The 18,297-nt window shown below is 38.6% G+C and overlaps 1 protein-coding gene across 1 annotated transcript; it reads right to left on the bottom strand.

Moving 5' to 3' along the window:
* Window positions 1-6,106: 6,106 nt before the first annotated feature.
* LOC104292535 (chromosome unknown open reading frame, human C8orf88) lies at window positions 6,107-17,644 on the bottom strand. The gene is made up of 4 exons (XM_009891938.1): window positions 17,605-17,644; window positions 16,311-16,403; window positions 7,236-7,342; window positions 6,107-6,193 (listed from the first exon to the last, which is right to left on the bottom strand). Exons 1-4 carry the CDS (start codon window positions 17,642-17,644, stop codon window positions 6,107-6,109), a joined length of 327 nt encoding a protein of 108 aa, XP_009890240.1.
* Between the last annotated feature and the right edge of the window lie 653 nt (window positions 17,645-18,297).

Genomic DNA, 18,297 nt, shown 5'->3' with positions numbered 1-18,297 from the left:
CTGCTTCAGATATCCTACGTCTCAGATGACACCAGATGCCTACCTTTAAGCAACTAAATCAAACCCTTTGCCAAAAAAGTCAATGGAGCTTAGGTTCTCTAAGCAAATGTAGTTGACAGAAAGTAACACCTACACACCTAAACTTAGGTGCCCATGTTAGAGACAAATTTCACCTTTAAATCTTCTTAGAGTATCTCAGCAAAAGCGAATGCTTTTAACAATGAAGTCCAAAGCTTTCCCGTATTGACATGGTCTGTTCATTCTTAAAAAGGCACCCAAATAGACATATTACATTCACAAATGGCAGATCAGTGAAAGTTTAAAGGTTTCTTGTCTTTAACAAAGTAAAAGTAAAACTACCCATATTCCTGAAGATCTGGCTGGCTTTTTTCCTATGCCAAGATGTCAGTCTCGTCTATGGCATGTTTTCTTTTTTCACTACTGATCTACCGACAAAGGAAATACAGTGACATGTGACACTGCTACAGGGTAAATTCTTAAGTGAAAACTGACACACTACACTGAGGCTTACAACATTTTTTCCTTTTCACTGGATAAAGTATATTAAAATTATTCTTAAAATAACCTGCTTTAGAATTTCGTGTCAATAGGGGAGGGGGGAGTTTCTAGTAGGTCATATGTCCTTCTAACAGTTAATCTCCTTTGTATATTTACTAGTAAAAAACCACTTTGATGAATCAGAATTGTCTAGGTTGGAAGGGACCTTTAAGATCATCAAGTGCAACCATCAACCTAACACTGCTAAAACCACCACTAACCCATGTCCCTAAGCGCTACATCCACCTGTCTTTTAAATACCTCTAGGCACGGTGATTCCACTACCTTCCTGAGCAGCCCATTCCAATGCTTAACAGCCCCTTCTGTAAAGAACTTTTTCCTAATATCCAATCTAAACCTCCTCTCATGTAACTTGAGGCCATTTCCTCTTGTCCTATCATTTGTTACTAGCAAAAAGAGGTTGACCTCTACCTTGCTACAACCTCCTTTCACGTCGTTGTAGAGAGTGATAAGGTCTCCCCTCAGCCTCCTCCTCTCCAGGCTAAACAGCCCCAGTTCCCTCAGCCACTCCTCCTAAGACTTCTTCTCCAGACCCCTCACCAGCTTTGTTGCTCTTTTCTAGACACGCTCCAGCACCTCAATGTCTTTCTTGTAGCGAGGGGCCCAAAACTGAACACACTACTTGAGGTGGGGCCTCACCAGTGCCAAGTACAGGGGGACGATACTGCTCACCACACTATTCCTGATACAGGCCAGTATGCCATTGGCCTTCTTGGCCACCTCGGCACACTGCTGGCTCACATTCAGCTGGCTGTCAACCAATACCCCCAGGTCCTTTTCCAATGAATTGTACACAAGGACAAGTTTGAGAAACTTCACTTAAGAGTTTCGAGACCTACACACAGAAATTGCCTTCAACACATACTAGGGAAAAAGATCCATAGGACTCACTCTAAAAAATTCCCAGTGATTAAAAAACAAACAAAAAACATTTCAGTTCTTTGTAACATTACTTGTAAAGAACATACAAATAGAATACACTTGGAAGCTTAATTTAATTGACTAACTGCTGCTAGACAGAAAAGAAACTGAATTCTAACAAGTTTGTTTGAATAGTTCAGAGAAAGAAATCTCGTGTCTGTCAAACACAACTTGAAAGTTTTCTGCACTATTGTAATTACTATTCAACACATTCTTCTTTAGCTTCCATTATCATTTGTGACAGAGGTTAAAAAATTGCCTTCAGTGCCCAAGTAATGTTACTGTAGGTCTGAATACAGGTTTTGAAGGTCATTATATTCATACAAAATATTACTGATGCCTGTCAACCAGATGGTACTTTCAGGAAATACTCAAACTACTGCTTTCCACTTCACTGTTAAATACAATTCTAATTTAAGAAAAAAAGTTATAGAATTAACTATGTATTAGTACACCCTTTTACCCATATAAGAAATGATTAAAATCTGTCTTGTTCTTCAATTTTGCCCATTCCTCACTCATTTCAAAGTCAAAAACACTGGACAATTATTTACAAAGAGCTTCAAGGACTGGAATTCGTAGATAGTTCTGTTCTGATCCATGATGAGAGAAGATTTCCCATTTCAGTGAAACTGTTAGTAACAAGACACTTTCATACCTTGAAAGATGGTATGTATCCACAAAATATTAAGGAATCTCGTGTCAAGGTGGAGATTTCAAATTAAGAAAGCAGGCAAATGAAGGTTTAGTTTGTTTGGTGGTTGGTTGTTGTTTTGGCGGGGGGGCGAGGAATAAGCTAGAGGAGTACATACCCCAAGACATGCGAGACTTGACACAGACAGTATTTGTTGGTCCATTATTACAGCTAAGGAAAGGAGGTGGGAGCAAGCAAAAAGACCCCGTCAAGTATTGGTTTAGAATTCATGGTCAAATTATATGGCTACATAACACAGACAATTCAAGGACAAAATGCTGGCACAGCAAAATGTAAAATTATTTATTTTCACTGTAATTGTATTACCATCTCAGGCATTACAAATTAAAGGTTTAACATTTAAAGCATTCAGGCAATTGCTGGAAGAAACAGGCACTTCCATAAGTTTCATAGGGTCCTACTTCCATCTGTAGGCACCCAAGTACCTTCAAAAATTATAAAGATCTAGATCATATGTAGCTCCTTCATTGATGGATTTGTCATCTTCCAAACAATCTGTCACTTCTTGCATATGTCAATAAAGGGGTTGCTCTTTTCCTGTAAGACAAACAAACTCTCAAATTACTTCAGTTATAAGAGGTCATTTAAACCAAGCTTTCATCAGTCTGCTTATAACCCTTTTCTACTCCACTTACATTTAACAATTCAATATTTTTTTGATTAATGCAAACAGTTCTACTTTCATTAACCAGAAAGACTTAATCTGAAGTCTTCCTGGCAGATTTTCTCAACACAGTAACATCAGTTCAGTTCAAATGCTGAGCTACATATAGGTAGGCCTGAACCTCACATCTCAAAAAAGCCCAGTGTCCTTCAGGACAAACACAACTCACATCCCACTAACTGTAACAAAATCTCCCTTGTACAAGTCACTCTAGGAAGCTTTCTCCACCTGAAAATACAGCTTTCGCTCATAGATGGGCATATACTTCAGCAGCGACTTCAAAAATTCAGAACTAGTGAAGTCTTACGATGGGCAAGAACCGCCTGAATATTCAATTTGGCGACAAACTGTTACCAATCACCTGCTCCTAAATACCAGCTCATTGACAGGTTGTAGGATTGGCTTTTCCGCGTTAGAAATGTATTTGAAGGCCTCCTTCTGTCCCATTTAATCATCATTCACTTAATTTACGCATGCATTCATCAACCCCTCTGGTTTCTATACAGAAAAACGGGTAACATGGGATCAGTCAACACACTGAAATTTTCTCATGTAACTACAGAATCTGCTGCATGAAGGAAACTAAAGTGCAGAGGAAAGAGGATGGACAATGGAACAATTGAACACCACTTACTGTTCAGTGCAATTTAAGTGGTTTTGCACACTCCACTGAAAACAAGTCCTGAATAGTGACATCATCAGGATACAAACATTCTACTACCATTTCTGTTACTGCTTTACCAAAAGAGTACTGTCTTTAGATGACTTGTTATCAGGACGCCACAAGCAAAACTGCACAAAAATCCCCCTCAGCATTTACCTTAGAGATCTCAGGAACAGCAACATTCAGATTTCTCACTATCGTACCAGTTCTACTACAGGATGTCCTTAAAATTGGATTGTCTATCTCCCACCCTCCCAGAAACCACAAAGGCTCTCAGGAAGATTTTTGATTTATTTTTTCTTTTTAACTAATGGGAAAATCCAGTAAGATCTGATAAAAGAGACACAGCTTTCACAGCCTTCCCAAACCGATTGTTTTTTCACTGTGAGGGTGAAACACTGCAACAGGCTGTGCAATCCCTCCACAAAGAGGTTGTTAAAGCTTTGCCGGTGGAGATATTCAAAACTTGACCGGACACAATCCTGGGCAACCTGCTCTAACTGACTCTGCTTGAGCAGGGAGGTTGGACTAGGTGATCTCAAGAGGTCCCTTCCAAACTAAAAGATTCTGGGAAAAGTCATTAAAAGCTACCAAAACCATGCTTAAGAAAGAAAAATAAATTAACAAGACAAAAAAAACCCCCAAACCTAAAATAAGGCTGTATTTAATAATTTTGTCTCATCACTAAACAGATTTGAAAGAAACAGCACCTGGAAACACTGTTTGCATCAAAACTAAAGCTGTTTGTACTTGTCCTATAGGCTTTCCACTACTAATCAACTTCTTTACTTCAGCGCAGAATGCTCAAACTCGGACACAGAGTCTCAATAAGCAAAGTGTCACACAAAGCAGGCAATTTGACATGACAGACTGATGTCACTGTATTGCACCAGAAGGAGCCTGAAATCACTGCCTTTTCTGGACAAATTAGTTTTGAATTTATCTTCAATTTTACTTTGATCCCAGGTGCCTTCTCAGATTACATGCTCAAGAATTATGAAACGCTTTTCCTCCAACCTATATATTATAAGAAGTATTAAGAAAAAACTGTAATAGGCTCAATCCTTTTATGCATATTGGACTCAGATTATTCTCATTTGAGATAAACCCTCTCCCAGACAGAAAAATCGCTTATTCAGTGTCACTGTTTTAAGAGAAGCTATACACTAACAAGCCTCACATTCTGAACAGACAGAGGCCTCTCCAATTTCCAGGTTGACTAATCAGTCCTGCATTTGATGAAAATCTCACCAGTAATGTTTGCCAAGACAGGCAGCTAACTCAGAAGAGGAAATAATGCAGGTCTTTGTCCCATAAAATGTTTGAAGCTATTGGGTTTTTTTCTTCTAATTTTAAAGTGTGTTTTATCACGCTTCATTCTTGCAATTCAGCATGAATCTTCTCACACCAGTATGAGAGACTTGAAAGTAAACTCCATTAGCTGACAGGCCAAGTCAAGTCTAAGGCATTCCTGGGTAAGATTCAGATTCCATTCTATTCACAGATTCTTATATTTGGATTACCATACAGAAAAACTTAACATCTCCAAGTGCTTCAATCCTTTCATAGAAAGTGACTAGCTGGGAAGGGTACATGTGTCCCAAAAATAATATTTTTATTTCAGTATATGGCAATGGGATTTCTAACAAAGTTCATATACTTTCATTGAAATGTTCTTGGAAACGACGGTAATTTTTTCCTCTTCCTCGCCAATAAGAAAACAGCTTAGTGAAAAGCAAGCTGGTATATCCATGCTGGCATACAAAATACATCTTAAGACAGTCCACACCCAAAGAACTTATATGTTTAATTCATGTTAATAAGCCTCCAAACAAACTCCCAAAGTACTAAAACTCCAATGTCTACACTAAAATTTCACACCAGAATACAATAGTGGATAGTTTTATCCTATATTAAAACCAAAACATTTATTCTAGTCAATTCCAAAAAGAAAACCCTGTCACTGACCAAGTTTCATACTTATAATGTGGGACTAACTTCTGAACTATGACTGGCAAGCTAATAATATCACCCTTTTATACTAATGAGATCAGTATACTTGAAATACCCTTTTCAACGCTGTCTCCAAGATCACATACCAAATTTGCCAGCTTTTGCTTTCTTTTAATGAGAACGGGATTTTTTTTCCTTTGGCCCACTCAACCATCCATACTTTGTGCTTAAGACACTTATAATGATAGGTAAGTGATACTCATTATGTTATTCTAACACAAGATCCTGACTAATAAGAGTTTGTAATTTACCCATCCCCTTTTGCAGCTGAATAGAATCAGAAAGCTCACTATTTTATCTGTATGATAAACTAGCATATGCACGTGAGGGCTTACATACATATGACTAACACAAATCAGAGGAAAGACTTTAAGAGCAGGCCTCACAATCAATGAGACACTTCTATTTCTAAAGAAAAGACTATATATAACTGGATACACTTATGACATCATCCTACAGACATAGATCCTCCAGCCCCAAAACAATCTCTTAAAACACATGCAACCCATCCTGGCTTACACCAGTTTTTACAATCCTTCTTTCCCTGTATTCAAATTATTTGCAATTTAGCCAAGTCATGAGCAATGTTAGAGTTCATTCGTCCACCGATTCCATTTCTGTGGGTGTCCTCCTTTACCTATAAACATAACAATGAGAAAGCGTATACATTGTCAAAATTGGCCCCCCTTAGAAACTCAAGCAACGGAAAGAGGGGAAAACAGTTAGGAAATTCAAGAGTTGATACCTCCCTACCTGCAGGCAGGTTTTCAAACAAGTAAAGCTTTCATCTTGAGGACAAGTATAACAGAAAGATGTAACAAGATCAGGGAAGGCTCATCACAGTCATATATTAGTTTAGCTTTGTTCTTCCAAAGAATAGAAATTTTAAAAGTTTAAAACTGCATCAAATTGTGGCCAACACGGTAGTCATCTGGACATACTTCTCCAGGATACGAATCCTGTTTCTAGAAGAACTACACCCTGATAGCCTCAAAAGCAGCCCAGCATGTAGCCTGATTTGATATTATAATGTTTATACCCAAGAATATTCCCCTACACTTTCTGTGTGGAATATGAACCATTAGACTTTTTTCTCTTAGCATACCAAGTATTTCAGGATTATTTAATCTCAAAGGTTAAGATGGCACTCCTGGATATCCTTCACATTCATAATTTCTATTCATTTCTCCCCAACACCACAGACCAGAAAGAATGCTAACACAAATCGCATTAAGCTCATTAATAGTTTTGTAGTGGACACTGATGCACAGACAACTTAAACACTGGAATCAGACTTTCACCAAGCCAGAACTTTATGAAGATTGTTCTTTTAAAGACAGAGATGGAATTCACATAGAATACCAAAGCTATGTACTGTGATTTCATAGTAGAAAGCTTTAATATGATTTCATACTGACTTTAAATTTGGAAACATACCTGATCTTTTTACTGAAAAAAAACCCCACTTTTCCTTTGTATAATACTTGCCACAGTAAGATGCCAAATACTTACTGGGGAAGTTATGTACAAAAGTAACAGAGTTGAACTACACAATCTGTCTTTTGAAGGTTTTATCAATTTGACAGGCTAGTCTGAAGAAAAATGTTTCCTATCAAATGGGTTGTCAAAACCTCCATGACTGTTTTTCTAACTTCACTTAATATGAAAAATGCACTTACTGGCTTTTCAAGTACAATTGGATGATCAGGAAGAAACTCTGGCTTCTTCTGAGAAAGAGAAACGCTCGAAAGTTTCAGAAGGAAATCTCTGCTGTATTTGATCCTTTCTGTGAACATACAAAATTACTAAGGTCAACATTGTTTAAAGCATTAAGGTTGGGAATTCAGAAAACTGATTCGGTTTCTTATAGAAGGGTGGAAATGCTGCATGTGGAATATAAAAATCAGTATTAAAACCAGCAGTAATTTAAGTCTGACCTTGCATCAGGACAATTTGTATTAAATTACAAAACATTTCACTTTAACTCCCATCAAATTGACTTAGTAAGTATGGAGGACTATTCCAAGCTAGTAAGGGTTTGTTGTTTTAATACAAAAGAACACAAAAAGATGAATCCAACCTTACACTATGGACAGACTCCCTATATCTTGTTCTAATTAACAGAAATGCCACAAATATGCCTTGAGTTTATAACTCACACCAAAGTGGCACATGTTTCAATGGCACAGATAACAAAAACTGAGTGTCTCTTTTCTTGGAGCTATTCCGTCTTTCAACAGCTAAAAGTAATTATGAGATCTGCTGCATGTAAACTAGCAAACGGACTAATACAAATGAAATAGTTTTGAAGGTTTTACATTGAATCAAGAAAAGTCACGGGCTTTGCTTCAAACGTGCATGTTATCATTCAAGTTTGTACCACTATCTCTACTCTAGCATAGTCTCAGATATAATAAGTCTACCCATGTCTGTATTTTAAGCTGATATTCTTAAACAAGAGCAAGAACAAGAGGAAGGAACAATGCAAAGAAGGGACAAACTTTATCTTTGTCCTTGGTGACAAAGAAATTTATTCCTTTAGGAATAACAAGCTTCCTGTAGGACTGTTATACAGTCACTTGATTGACTACAGTTTTTGCTTCTCAGGCTGTAGGCTGTTGACAAGAGAGGCTACAAAGTCAACTATGAATGGGATTTTTTTCCTGCCTTTGACCACAAGTGACTGTAATAACTGCCAAATTCATTGAGGGCATGAGGATAACTTTAAAAAGAATAGTTTAAAGAACAGCAGCATACTTCAAAACTTACGGCTTGGGTTTTTTTCCCCTTGTTTAAAAACATATGAAGAAGAGGACTTCTATAAGGCCTTTGACATGGTCCCCCACAACATCCTTCTCTCTAAATTGGAGAGGTATGGATTTGATGGATGGACTGTCCAGTAGAAGGGGAATTGGTTGGATGGTCGCATCCAGAGCGTAGTGGTCAACAGCTCAACGTCCAGATGGAGATCGGTGACAAATGGTGTCCCTTAGAGGTCCATGTTGGGACCAGTCCTGTTCAATATCTTCATCAGTGACATCATAGACAGTGGGATCAAATGCACCCTCAGCAAGTTTGCAGACGACACCAAGCTGAGTGGTGCCGTTGACAGGCCTGAGGGACAGGGTGATATCCAGAGGGACCTGGGCAAGCTTGAAAAGTGGGCCCATGTGAACCTGATGAGGTTCAACAAGGTCAAGTACAGGGTCCTGCATGTGGGTTGAGGGAACCTCTGGTATCAATACAGGCTAGGGCATGAACGGATTGAGAGCAGCCCTAAGGAGGACCTGGGAGTACTGGTGAATGAAAAGCTGGATGTGAGAGAACAGTATGTGCTCGCACCCCAGAAGGTGAAGCATATCCTGGGCTGCATCAAAAGAAGCATGGCCAGCAGGTCGAGGGTGGTGATTCTGCCCCTCTACTCCACTCTGGTGAGACCCCACCTGGAGTCCAGCATCCAGCTCTGGAGCCCTCAGCACTGGAGAGACATGGACCTGTTGGAGCGGGTCCAGAAGAGGGCCACAAAAATGATCAGAGGGATGGAACAACTCTCCTGTGAGAACAGGCTGAGAGAGTTGGGGTTATTCAGCCTGGAGAAGAGAAGGCTCTGGGGAGACCTTATTGCAGCCTTTCATTACTTAAAGGGGACTTATAAGAAAGATGGGGACAAACTTTTTAGTGGCAACTGTTACTACAGGACAAGGAGTAATGGCTTTAAACTAAAAGAGGGTAGATTCAGACTAGATATAATGAAGAAACTTTTTACAATGAGGGTGGTAAAACCCTGGAACGGGTTGCGCAGAGAGGTGGCAGATGCCCCATCCCCGGAAACATTCAAGGTGAGTTTGTACGGGGCTCTGAGGAACCCGATCTAGTTGAAGATGTCCCTGCTTATTGCTGTAGGGTTGGACTAGATGACCTTCAAAGGTCCCTTCCAACCCAAACTATTCTATGATTCTAAGAGAAAGTAACGAAGTGACTGAGATAGCAGTAAAAAGCACTTAAGAACAGTAGATAGGTAATTGAAGGCATACTACCACTGAATAGATATGAAATGGAAATTATTATCTAGAATTACATACAGCTGGAGATAAAAACTGAGTTGCAGTGAAAATTTCAGTGTGATGGAAGAGAGGAAAAAGGGGGGAAAAAAGATACTTATTTGTAGGCAGTAGCTGAACAACAGGACCTCTAAAGTTGTGTTACTCTGAAGGGAAAGGATTACAAGAATCATCAAACAAACAAAAGTCCTTTGAAAGTAAGTGTTGGAAAAAGTTTGACATTACGGACAAATGTGGAGTAGACTGAGGAAGGCACCACACAGCAATTAACCACACAACAATTAACAGCAATGAAAGGTTCAAAGTGATGGTTTGTACAGGAGCATGACCTGATGAGAAGCCATTGAAGATCTTGTAGAACACTATATCCTCTACGCACCAGAAGCAGAATCAACAAGAACGGATCAGAAAGCCACCACCAAACAGAAAGAACTTGACAAGCCTGCCACCAAACCAGATCCAAAGAACAGAACATTATTCTGTTTACCAAGATCAAGAATCAAAGAAACGAATCTGAGCCTGAAAGGGAATACATGGAAGACTGACTTTCAAGTCAGTAACACTTGACAGCGTAGAATTACTGCTCAAGAACCTGGGTGATGGTACCCTCATACTGAGGAAAAATAGGAAAGGCTCAATAAAACTTAACAGAATTCTTTCAGTTCTTGAGTAATAAGAGCAACAGAACAAACCAAGTCTCCAGAGATTACTTAAGGACTGGAGATTACTGACAGATTTGAGATGCCCGATTACAGGAAGACATTAGCAGAAAAAATTGTCTTAATGAACTGATGACTTAACCTTGATCACCATTGCAGTTCCTGTGACACGTTTAAGAATGAAGAATCAGGCATGAAGCAATGCAGAGGAGGACTGTGAGAATATGTCTGGAATCTGAGAATATCCCTTAACGAAAAAAGAGAGTAGAAGTTCAGCTTGCTTAAACTACAAAACTGTGACAAAAACACTCTTATGCTTTACAAGTATTGAGTGACAGGCATACAGAAAGAAAAGCATAAGGAGCAAACCTTAAGGACAGTGTTGACACAAGAACAAACTGTCTATGACTAATAATGAAAGAAATTAAGTGATTTCTAAACATCCAAAAATTAGTATTTCAGAAGAACTACAGTAAGAGTAGGAAAAGAAAGCCAAGCTACTAAATTCTTAAATTGGTTGCATTCAATAATCTTAAAGATTGTATGCCATGACTGACCCCTGCCAACAGGTAGAGGATGCAACTCAAACCTGTACTTCTACATACAGAAGCATTTTACACAAAACCAGGATTTTGTGTGAAGAAATTTTTTTTATGCTTGGGGCTTGTTTTTTCTTGGGTTTGTTTTGGTGGTGTTTTTTTCTTAAAAAACAACCCAACAAAACCAATAACAACAGGAAAAAAGAAAACAAACAAGACAGGTACACGCTTATACGCAAGCAAGTCTACCAGTGGAGGTTTCCCACCTCAGTTATGGCCAAGTTGTAAACTTTCTCTAGAGTGTTCTGTGAAAAACAGGAAGGTTTCATTTTGCTCTCAAATTGTGCTACAGAAGGAAGCCAAACTCTCAAAGCACAGGCTAATCAGAAAAAAATAATATGCAGCCCATATCTCTTCAAAGTTCAGCTGCCTTCCACCCACAAAATACAATTCTGACACTGATCTCCATGCAGTATTTTACCTTTCTTTGCTTCTGATTCATGCTGTTTTGGTTGACAGGGCATCATAGTTTGAGTTAAGATCTTCACTTCTGTCATTTCAGATAACTAAAATAGGGAGGGAAGAATTAAACATTTTTTTATATATTTCACAAAATTAAGTTATGAAGCTTGTTTCCTTTAAGTACATTAAAACAAGGATGTGTGTTTCTGGGTTTCTTAGTTAAAAATAATAGTTGTAGCACAGTTTCAGTAATCAATTTTGCTTTCACCAATTACCAAGATTTTGAACAATACTTTCTGTGCATGAAGAAAACTGGATTCTGTTCAATTTTTCCACTCCTTGCAATTGAATCACCTTCTTCTTTACAATGTAAAAACAGGCTGAAAAGAAACACTCTTGCACAAATTAAACTGTAGTCAGAACTGTAGCTATCTATAAAAGTTGATGCATCTCTAACTTGAAAGATGAAGGTCCTGCAAAATAACTGCAGAAAACTGTAAATAGGGATAGTGGTAATATAAAATGCCTGAGAAGTTTAATTTGAACCTGTAGAATGTTTGTTACTCTTGATTACATACTATAAAGACATAGTTCAACAACCTACAAAGCAGTATAGGTAAGCACATTGAGACAGCAATCTTTTAGACAGAATTTTATAGTGCTATATCTAGTTTTTAAAACAAATACAATTATCTCCTTTTCTCTTATCTCACCCAGAACACAGCCAGAAGCTGCTACACCGGGGACCAATAAAAGCAGGAAGGACTTTCCTTAAGACCAAAAGAGAGACTTGGATTCTCTCACTTAGCAAAAGGTTTCATAAGCATCAAGACGCAACATCTGTAGGATAATGTTGAGTTACTTCCAGCTGCCAAAACCTTGAAGTGAGTGTTTTGCAAAGTCGGAAAGTTTACCCTCAACAGTTTGTCTTGGCTCCCAAAAGGCTCCACAGGTTTGGCTGAGGAATTTTAATCTCATTCTGAGACAGATTTGGAGGGCAGAAAGGGCAAGAACTGAAAATTTTGGGAAGCATTTGTCAAAAGCATAAGAGAACCCATTTTCTACACAGAGATAGCAATTAACACACTGTATTATAACTGCACCACCAACTTTCATGGTGTGCCAAGACTACAAATAGTGAAATGGCAAAATATTTCTAGGATATTACCCACCCTACTTGCATTTCCATTTTCTGTGGTTGAAATTTAGTTATCTTTTCCTGATTTGTCTAGAATTTCGGGGTGGTGGGGAAGTATCTGAAAAATCTAGGGATTTCAGAGAATGAAGTTAACAGAGAGACATATTTCTAATTCTAACTGTTTGGTGATGTTAAACTAGTCTTTGCAAGTCCTAGCTATTCAAAGGCGCTTTCCGAGTAAAAACAAGGATTTAACGCATTCTCAAATCCACAAGAAAAAGACATGCATGATACAGCAGAATTTACAGCAATGTGCCAGACAATGTCACCACAATATTTTTACATTTCTTTCTACACCATCTCCCATCACATCATCCTGCCAACTGCTTTATAATATCAAGTGTTCTACTATGCTTGGGTTTTGGTCCAAAACTTAACATTTTAGTATCACTGCTCACAACAATCATCTTGTACATGTTCCTATCCAAAATCCATCTACAAAAAATGGAATCCACCTATAAAGAATATCCCTAGAGCAGGGCACGCATTTCTGAAGCTCAATATAATTTTCAAATGGTAGTTAAGAACTAGTAAATTAAAACTGATACTGACTGAGGGAGACTTTTCAAGCCCCTCTTTCTACCTTAAATAGATCTGAGGTAGTGGACTCAACACTCTCTATATCTTCTGAAAATTCTTTGCATACCATGAAGGAAAATTATTCTTTGCTTTAAATTAGCCAGTTAGGGTACAGTGAGTATTCAGGCACTTTCACTCTGAACACCAGTTTGGTGGAAATTCCCTGGAATCAAGGCTAACATCTTAGATACAAGCACTATCACTGTGCTCACTATTCACATTAGCTCTTCTCTGCTTCCTCTAAGACTTAAGACTAGAAGTTTCAGACTCTAAGTCCCTCAGATAGTAGTTTTAATACTACAATTCACTGTTCTCTAAATTACTCAGAGTTGAATCTATTAGTGACTAGCACTCCTGATGTGCCATAATGATGATTCTTTTTTCTGGCAGAAGTCTAAGCAGCTTTAAGTGTGCATACTAAATACCACAGAGTAAAAAAGCAGTCTGAAGAATTCAGTTGACCAATTCTTCTTCAGTTCCCTTGCTCCTTTATGAACTTGGTTTGACAGAGTTGGGTTGGTTTTCTTTGTTTCTAAAGCCTGTTTTATTTTTGTTTTAATCCACTCATAAGTTAGTGGCAAATGCAATCTGTTTTACTTTTTAAAATCTTTACCATTCACCAAGCTTTCCAAAGTAACCTGCATTTCCTGTATCCTAACCTATAGCAACTTGAATATTCTCTTTCATAGACTGTCACTACATAAGACCATGACTGGTATAAAAAGCTGTAATGAGTTGGTTTTGATTTAGCAATACTAACTGCTATGTCAACAGTTGTTCTTGTTTTTCACCTTACAGTGTGTTTCGTCCTGTGATCATTTATCTTCTGTAATAGGAAATATATTGGAGGAGGAAGAAAGGGGATAAGGATAATTAAAGTTTTGTGATTGTACATACAGAGTACTATTACTGCCTTGACAAAAGGCAGTAAGAATTAAAGCACTTGAAATGCAATTTTGAAGAACAGGTTCTTGAAGTGAAATATATATATTATTCTAGGAATGGGGACATTATTTCACCATTATCAGGAGCCAAAGAGCAAATGGATAACAACACACAGTTTTTTCAGATCATCACTGATGCTTTTTTAAACACAGAGAATGTTTGCCAAGACTCATTAAAGAGTGGTAACACACAACTTTGTTTCATCAGATTCAGGTCTCAGCATCTTCAGAACCAGCTACTGCGTGTTTCTGCTTAGCAAAATATTCTGTGAAGCTGCTATGCCAGCCTCCAGGCCAATGCTGCCCATCAACTGAAACCAAAAACTTCACAGGGTACTAATCAACTGGTAGTACCCATGAAACAGCTCACAGTCAAAAGTATTAAAAAGCCTTCTCAATATCCTATGCCAAAGAAAATGTTAAAAAACAAATACAGCTACACTAACATCAAAGAAATGCAGTATCTAGCTACAGGTAGCCAAATATTGATGAAACTGAGTACTACAACATTGCTGACCACAGGCCTATTCTAAAAGGGAATAGTTTGTTCTTTTAAACACACATTGCTCAGGAGACAAGTATAACTCTTAATTTCCCTATGTATGATCAAGGATAGGCAGCCAACACCTCGATTTTTAAAAAAGTCAATGGTAGCTTCCAGAAGCTTCATACAATAAATTAAGGACTACAGGACTATCAGACCTATTCTAAAATAAAAAAAAAAAAATTATCAACAGAATCAAATTCAGACTATGAAATATCAAGAATTCCAGTTGGAACACCACAAACTGCATTTTGCAGCAAACAGCTACAACCAATTTAAAATTTGAAAGACACATTGTACCATGTCTAAACCCAAGTATTTCTGGCAATAAAGCACTACAGTGCTTCTGTTATTTTGAATACTAAGGCCCATTTATTGCCCGGTCCAGCAGAGTCAGTGAAACAGAACCACAGAATGCACTGAAACTGTTTCATTACCTAGTTTTGTGAAGTTTGTTGCCTCAAATGAAATTTGTGTGTATGCTAACAAAAAAATGTATTACTAATGTTACCCTTTACACATAATAAGCAAGGACTGAGTAGGTGTACTTTAAGTTTAAAATAGATGTCTTCAATGCAATGAAGACTAAAGAAACACCACAAAAACTTTCACAAGAGTCTTAAATAAGTAACTCATTAAGGTGCGTTTTTCAGCTACTAGTGCATGCGAGTATCGGGGAAAGGCATTCCTCAAACACATACTTCTTTTTAACGCTTCTAACACTTCTGGCTTATAACATACAGATTCAAGGACAATCCTAGCTGGAAATACAGTTTACTTCTAATTTGGTAACATACCGGATCAACTGACCTCCAATTTATAGCACTCTAGAACACACTCCATCAACTTTGTGATCTACTATCTACTCAATACTCACCCAGTCAACCTTACTCTGCAAATGTACTTCAGTGTTGCTAGGTAATTCAGTCTCAAAGTTTAAAGCAATGCCTGATGCCGGTGAAGATAAGAGAAAACATTAAGAAAAAAATATTTTAAATAGACTCCACGTTTTTATTTTGTGATAGTTGCCACAAGAACATTACTGAAATCCAACTGCAAAGAGATTACACGGGCATTTATTCACAACTTAAAAGTTCTAAATCACCATAGGACCATTTTTCCATTTCTTCCATGAATTTTAAACAAAGTAAAAATTTATCCTGTCACTTAGCTTCTGTCCACATTGTTGCTGTCATTGTTTCTCTGGCCACCAAAATGTTCTAACTTAACAATAACAGCTGCAATATCGCAGTATCTAGAAAGACTACAGAGATTTAAAAAAACAAACAAAAAAAGCTCAAAATATACACACCTGACATAAATACTGCATATTTTTTCTTAGGCTTTTTTTTTGTTTGTTTTAAACTCTTATGAAGGCTAGACAAGACCCATATGGTGCAGTGTATTGCACTTGCAATAAAAACTAAACAATAACCTATTTGTTAAATTATGTGTATTTTATGTTTTCAATAGCAGGAGACAACTAACCCAAGAAATCCAAATTTGACAGATAAGCGTGGTCCATCCTTCTGAAGCCAGAATTTCACATGTCAAGTTAGAGTAACACCAAAAAGTTCTGCATAAATCTAACATAAATTCAGATTTTAACACAGTGATGATCAACACACAGCAAGATATTTATACATCACTGTAGTTTGCACAAAAGCATTAAAAAAAAAAAAAAAAGTCACTTCACACATACTTGTTATTTCCTTAAAAGCAACTGAAGCTTTGGCAAAGAGAACTGTACCTTAGCCATGCTACTCACCTTGTTTAGAAGGCAGATGGCGCACAGGTCGTGCTGGCTGAAGGGATTTACCAATAAACTTTTTAGTTTCCTTTAACATTTTGAAGCACCACACTTTAAAAAAGCAGCAGAAATCAATACAGAGCATTCAGTTTCACATACAGATCTTAAGTGAGAAGAGCAGTCTGTCTACCTCTCGTTAGTTGCATTTGACAAGACAAGACACTATTTTTTTTAGTATCTGGGCAAGAAAAAGAAGAAAGGCCTAACACAGAAGTTTTCATAAATGACAGAATATGCTGGACACAATTTGCATAAAGACAGAATCAGACATCTCTCTCTGCTTCAAATGGAGCTATCCTAGCTGCTTCTCAAAAGAATTTTTTTCCTATCGGTACGTGTGTACACTTGGAGAAAGGCGATGGGGACACGTGATGGAAATGAAGGTATATTCTAACAGCTATTTTAATTCAATGGGGTTTTAACTAGAATCATAGAATCATTTTGATTGTAAGAGACCTGGAAGATCATTGAGTCCAACCATTAACCAAGCACTGCCAAGTTACCACAAAACCATGTCCCTCAGCACCACATCTGCATGTCTTTTAAATATCTCCAGGGACAGCGACCACCACTTCCCTGGGCAGCCTGCTCCAGTGCTTGACAACCCTTTCAGTGAAGAAATTTTTCCTAATATCCAATCTATACCTCCTCTGGTGCAACTTGAGGCCATTTCCTCTTGTCCTATCACCTGTTACTTGGGAGAAAACACCAACTCCCACCTTGCTATAACCTCCTTTCAGGTAGTTGTAGACGTCTCCCCTCAGCCTCCTTTTCTCCAGGCTAAACAACCCCAGTTCCCTCAGCTGCTCCTCATAAGACTTGTGCTCTGGACCCCTCACCAGCTTCGTTGCCCTTCTCTGGACACAGTCTAGAGTCTCAATGTCTGTCTTGTAGTGAGAGGCCCAAAACTGAACACAATACGCAAGATGGGGCCTCACCAGTGTCGAGTACAGGGGGACAATCACTTCCCTAGTCCTACTAGCCACACTATTTCTAACCAAAGACAGGATGCTATTGGCCTTCTCTGTCACCTGGGCACACCACTGGCTCATATTCAATCAGCTGTTGACCAACAGCCCCAGGTCCTTCTCCACCAGACAGCTTTCCAGCCACTCTTCCCCAAGCCTGTAGCACCGCATGGGGTTGTTGCGACCCAAGTGCAGGACCCGGCACTTGGCCTTGTTGAACCTCATACCACTGGCCTTGGCTCATCGATCCAGCCTCTCCAGATCCCTCTGTAGACCATTCCTACCTGAAAACTTACTGAGGGTGCACTCAATCCTCTCATCCATGCCGCTGATACTAAGATATTAAACAGAAAAGGCCCCAATACTGAGTCCTGGGGAACACCACTTGTGACTGGTCGCCAACTGGATCTAACTCCATTCACAACTCTTTGGGCTGGGGTGAAATCAAGCACTGTGTTCTAACAGCTATATTTCCTCCTTTAAATGGAAGGAAGAGGCTAGAGAAGATCTCAACAAGTTATCCAACCCAACCTTCTGGATTAATAGTGTTTAAACGTGGAGAAAGAATAGTTTTAATAGCTGTGAAACAAACTGCTTCCAGGACAGACTACTGCTGCTGGGGCACCTCCTGCACCCCAAGACCTCCCCTGCCCCTTACAAAGACCATATTGCTTCTCAGGAATTACTCCAACTGGTGACCTGCCCACCAGAAAGCAAGCCCTCTGCAGTAGCAATTGGGCCCAGCAGGACTTCTCTATGACCTTTTCTTTTTCCTTTTTGAGAATCTTAACAAGTTGGGGCATTCACGGCTTACGAGGGCCCAGAAGAAACATACTTTGGAAGACTCTTTCATGGATACATGTAAGAGAATTAACACAATTTTTATGAAAATTGCCCCGAGCCCAGCAGGCTCACGAGTTAACCAGAAACTGACCATCTCCCCTTGCCCAAAGAGGCACAGCACTGCTTCAATCGGC

This window comes from Charadrius vociferus, unplaced genomic scaffold (genome assembly GCF_000708025.1).
Source record: "Charadrius vociferus isolate BGI_N301 unplaced genomic scaffold, ASM70802v2 scaffold15, whole genome shotgun sequence".
Lineage (NCBI taxonomy): Eukaryota > Metazoa > Chordata > Aves > Charadriiformes > Charadriidae > Charadrius > Charadrius vociferus.
This window is presented reverse-complemented; position numbering and strand designations above follow the sequence as displayed.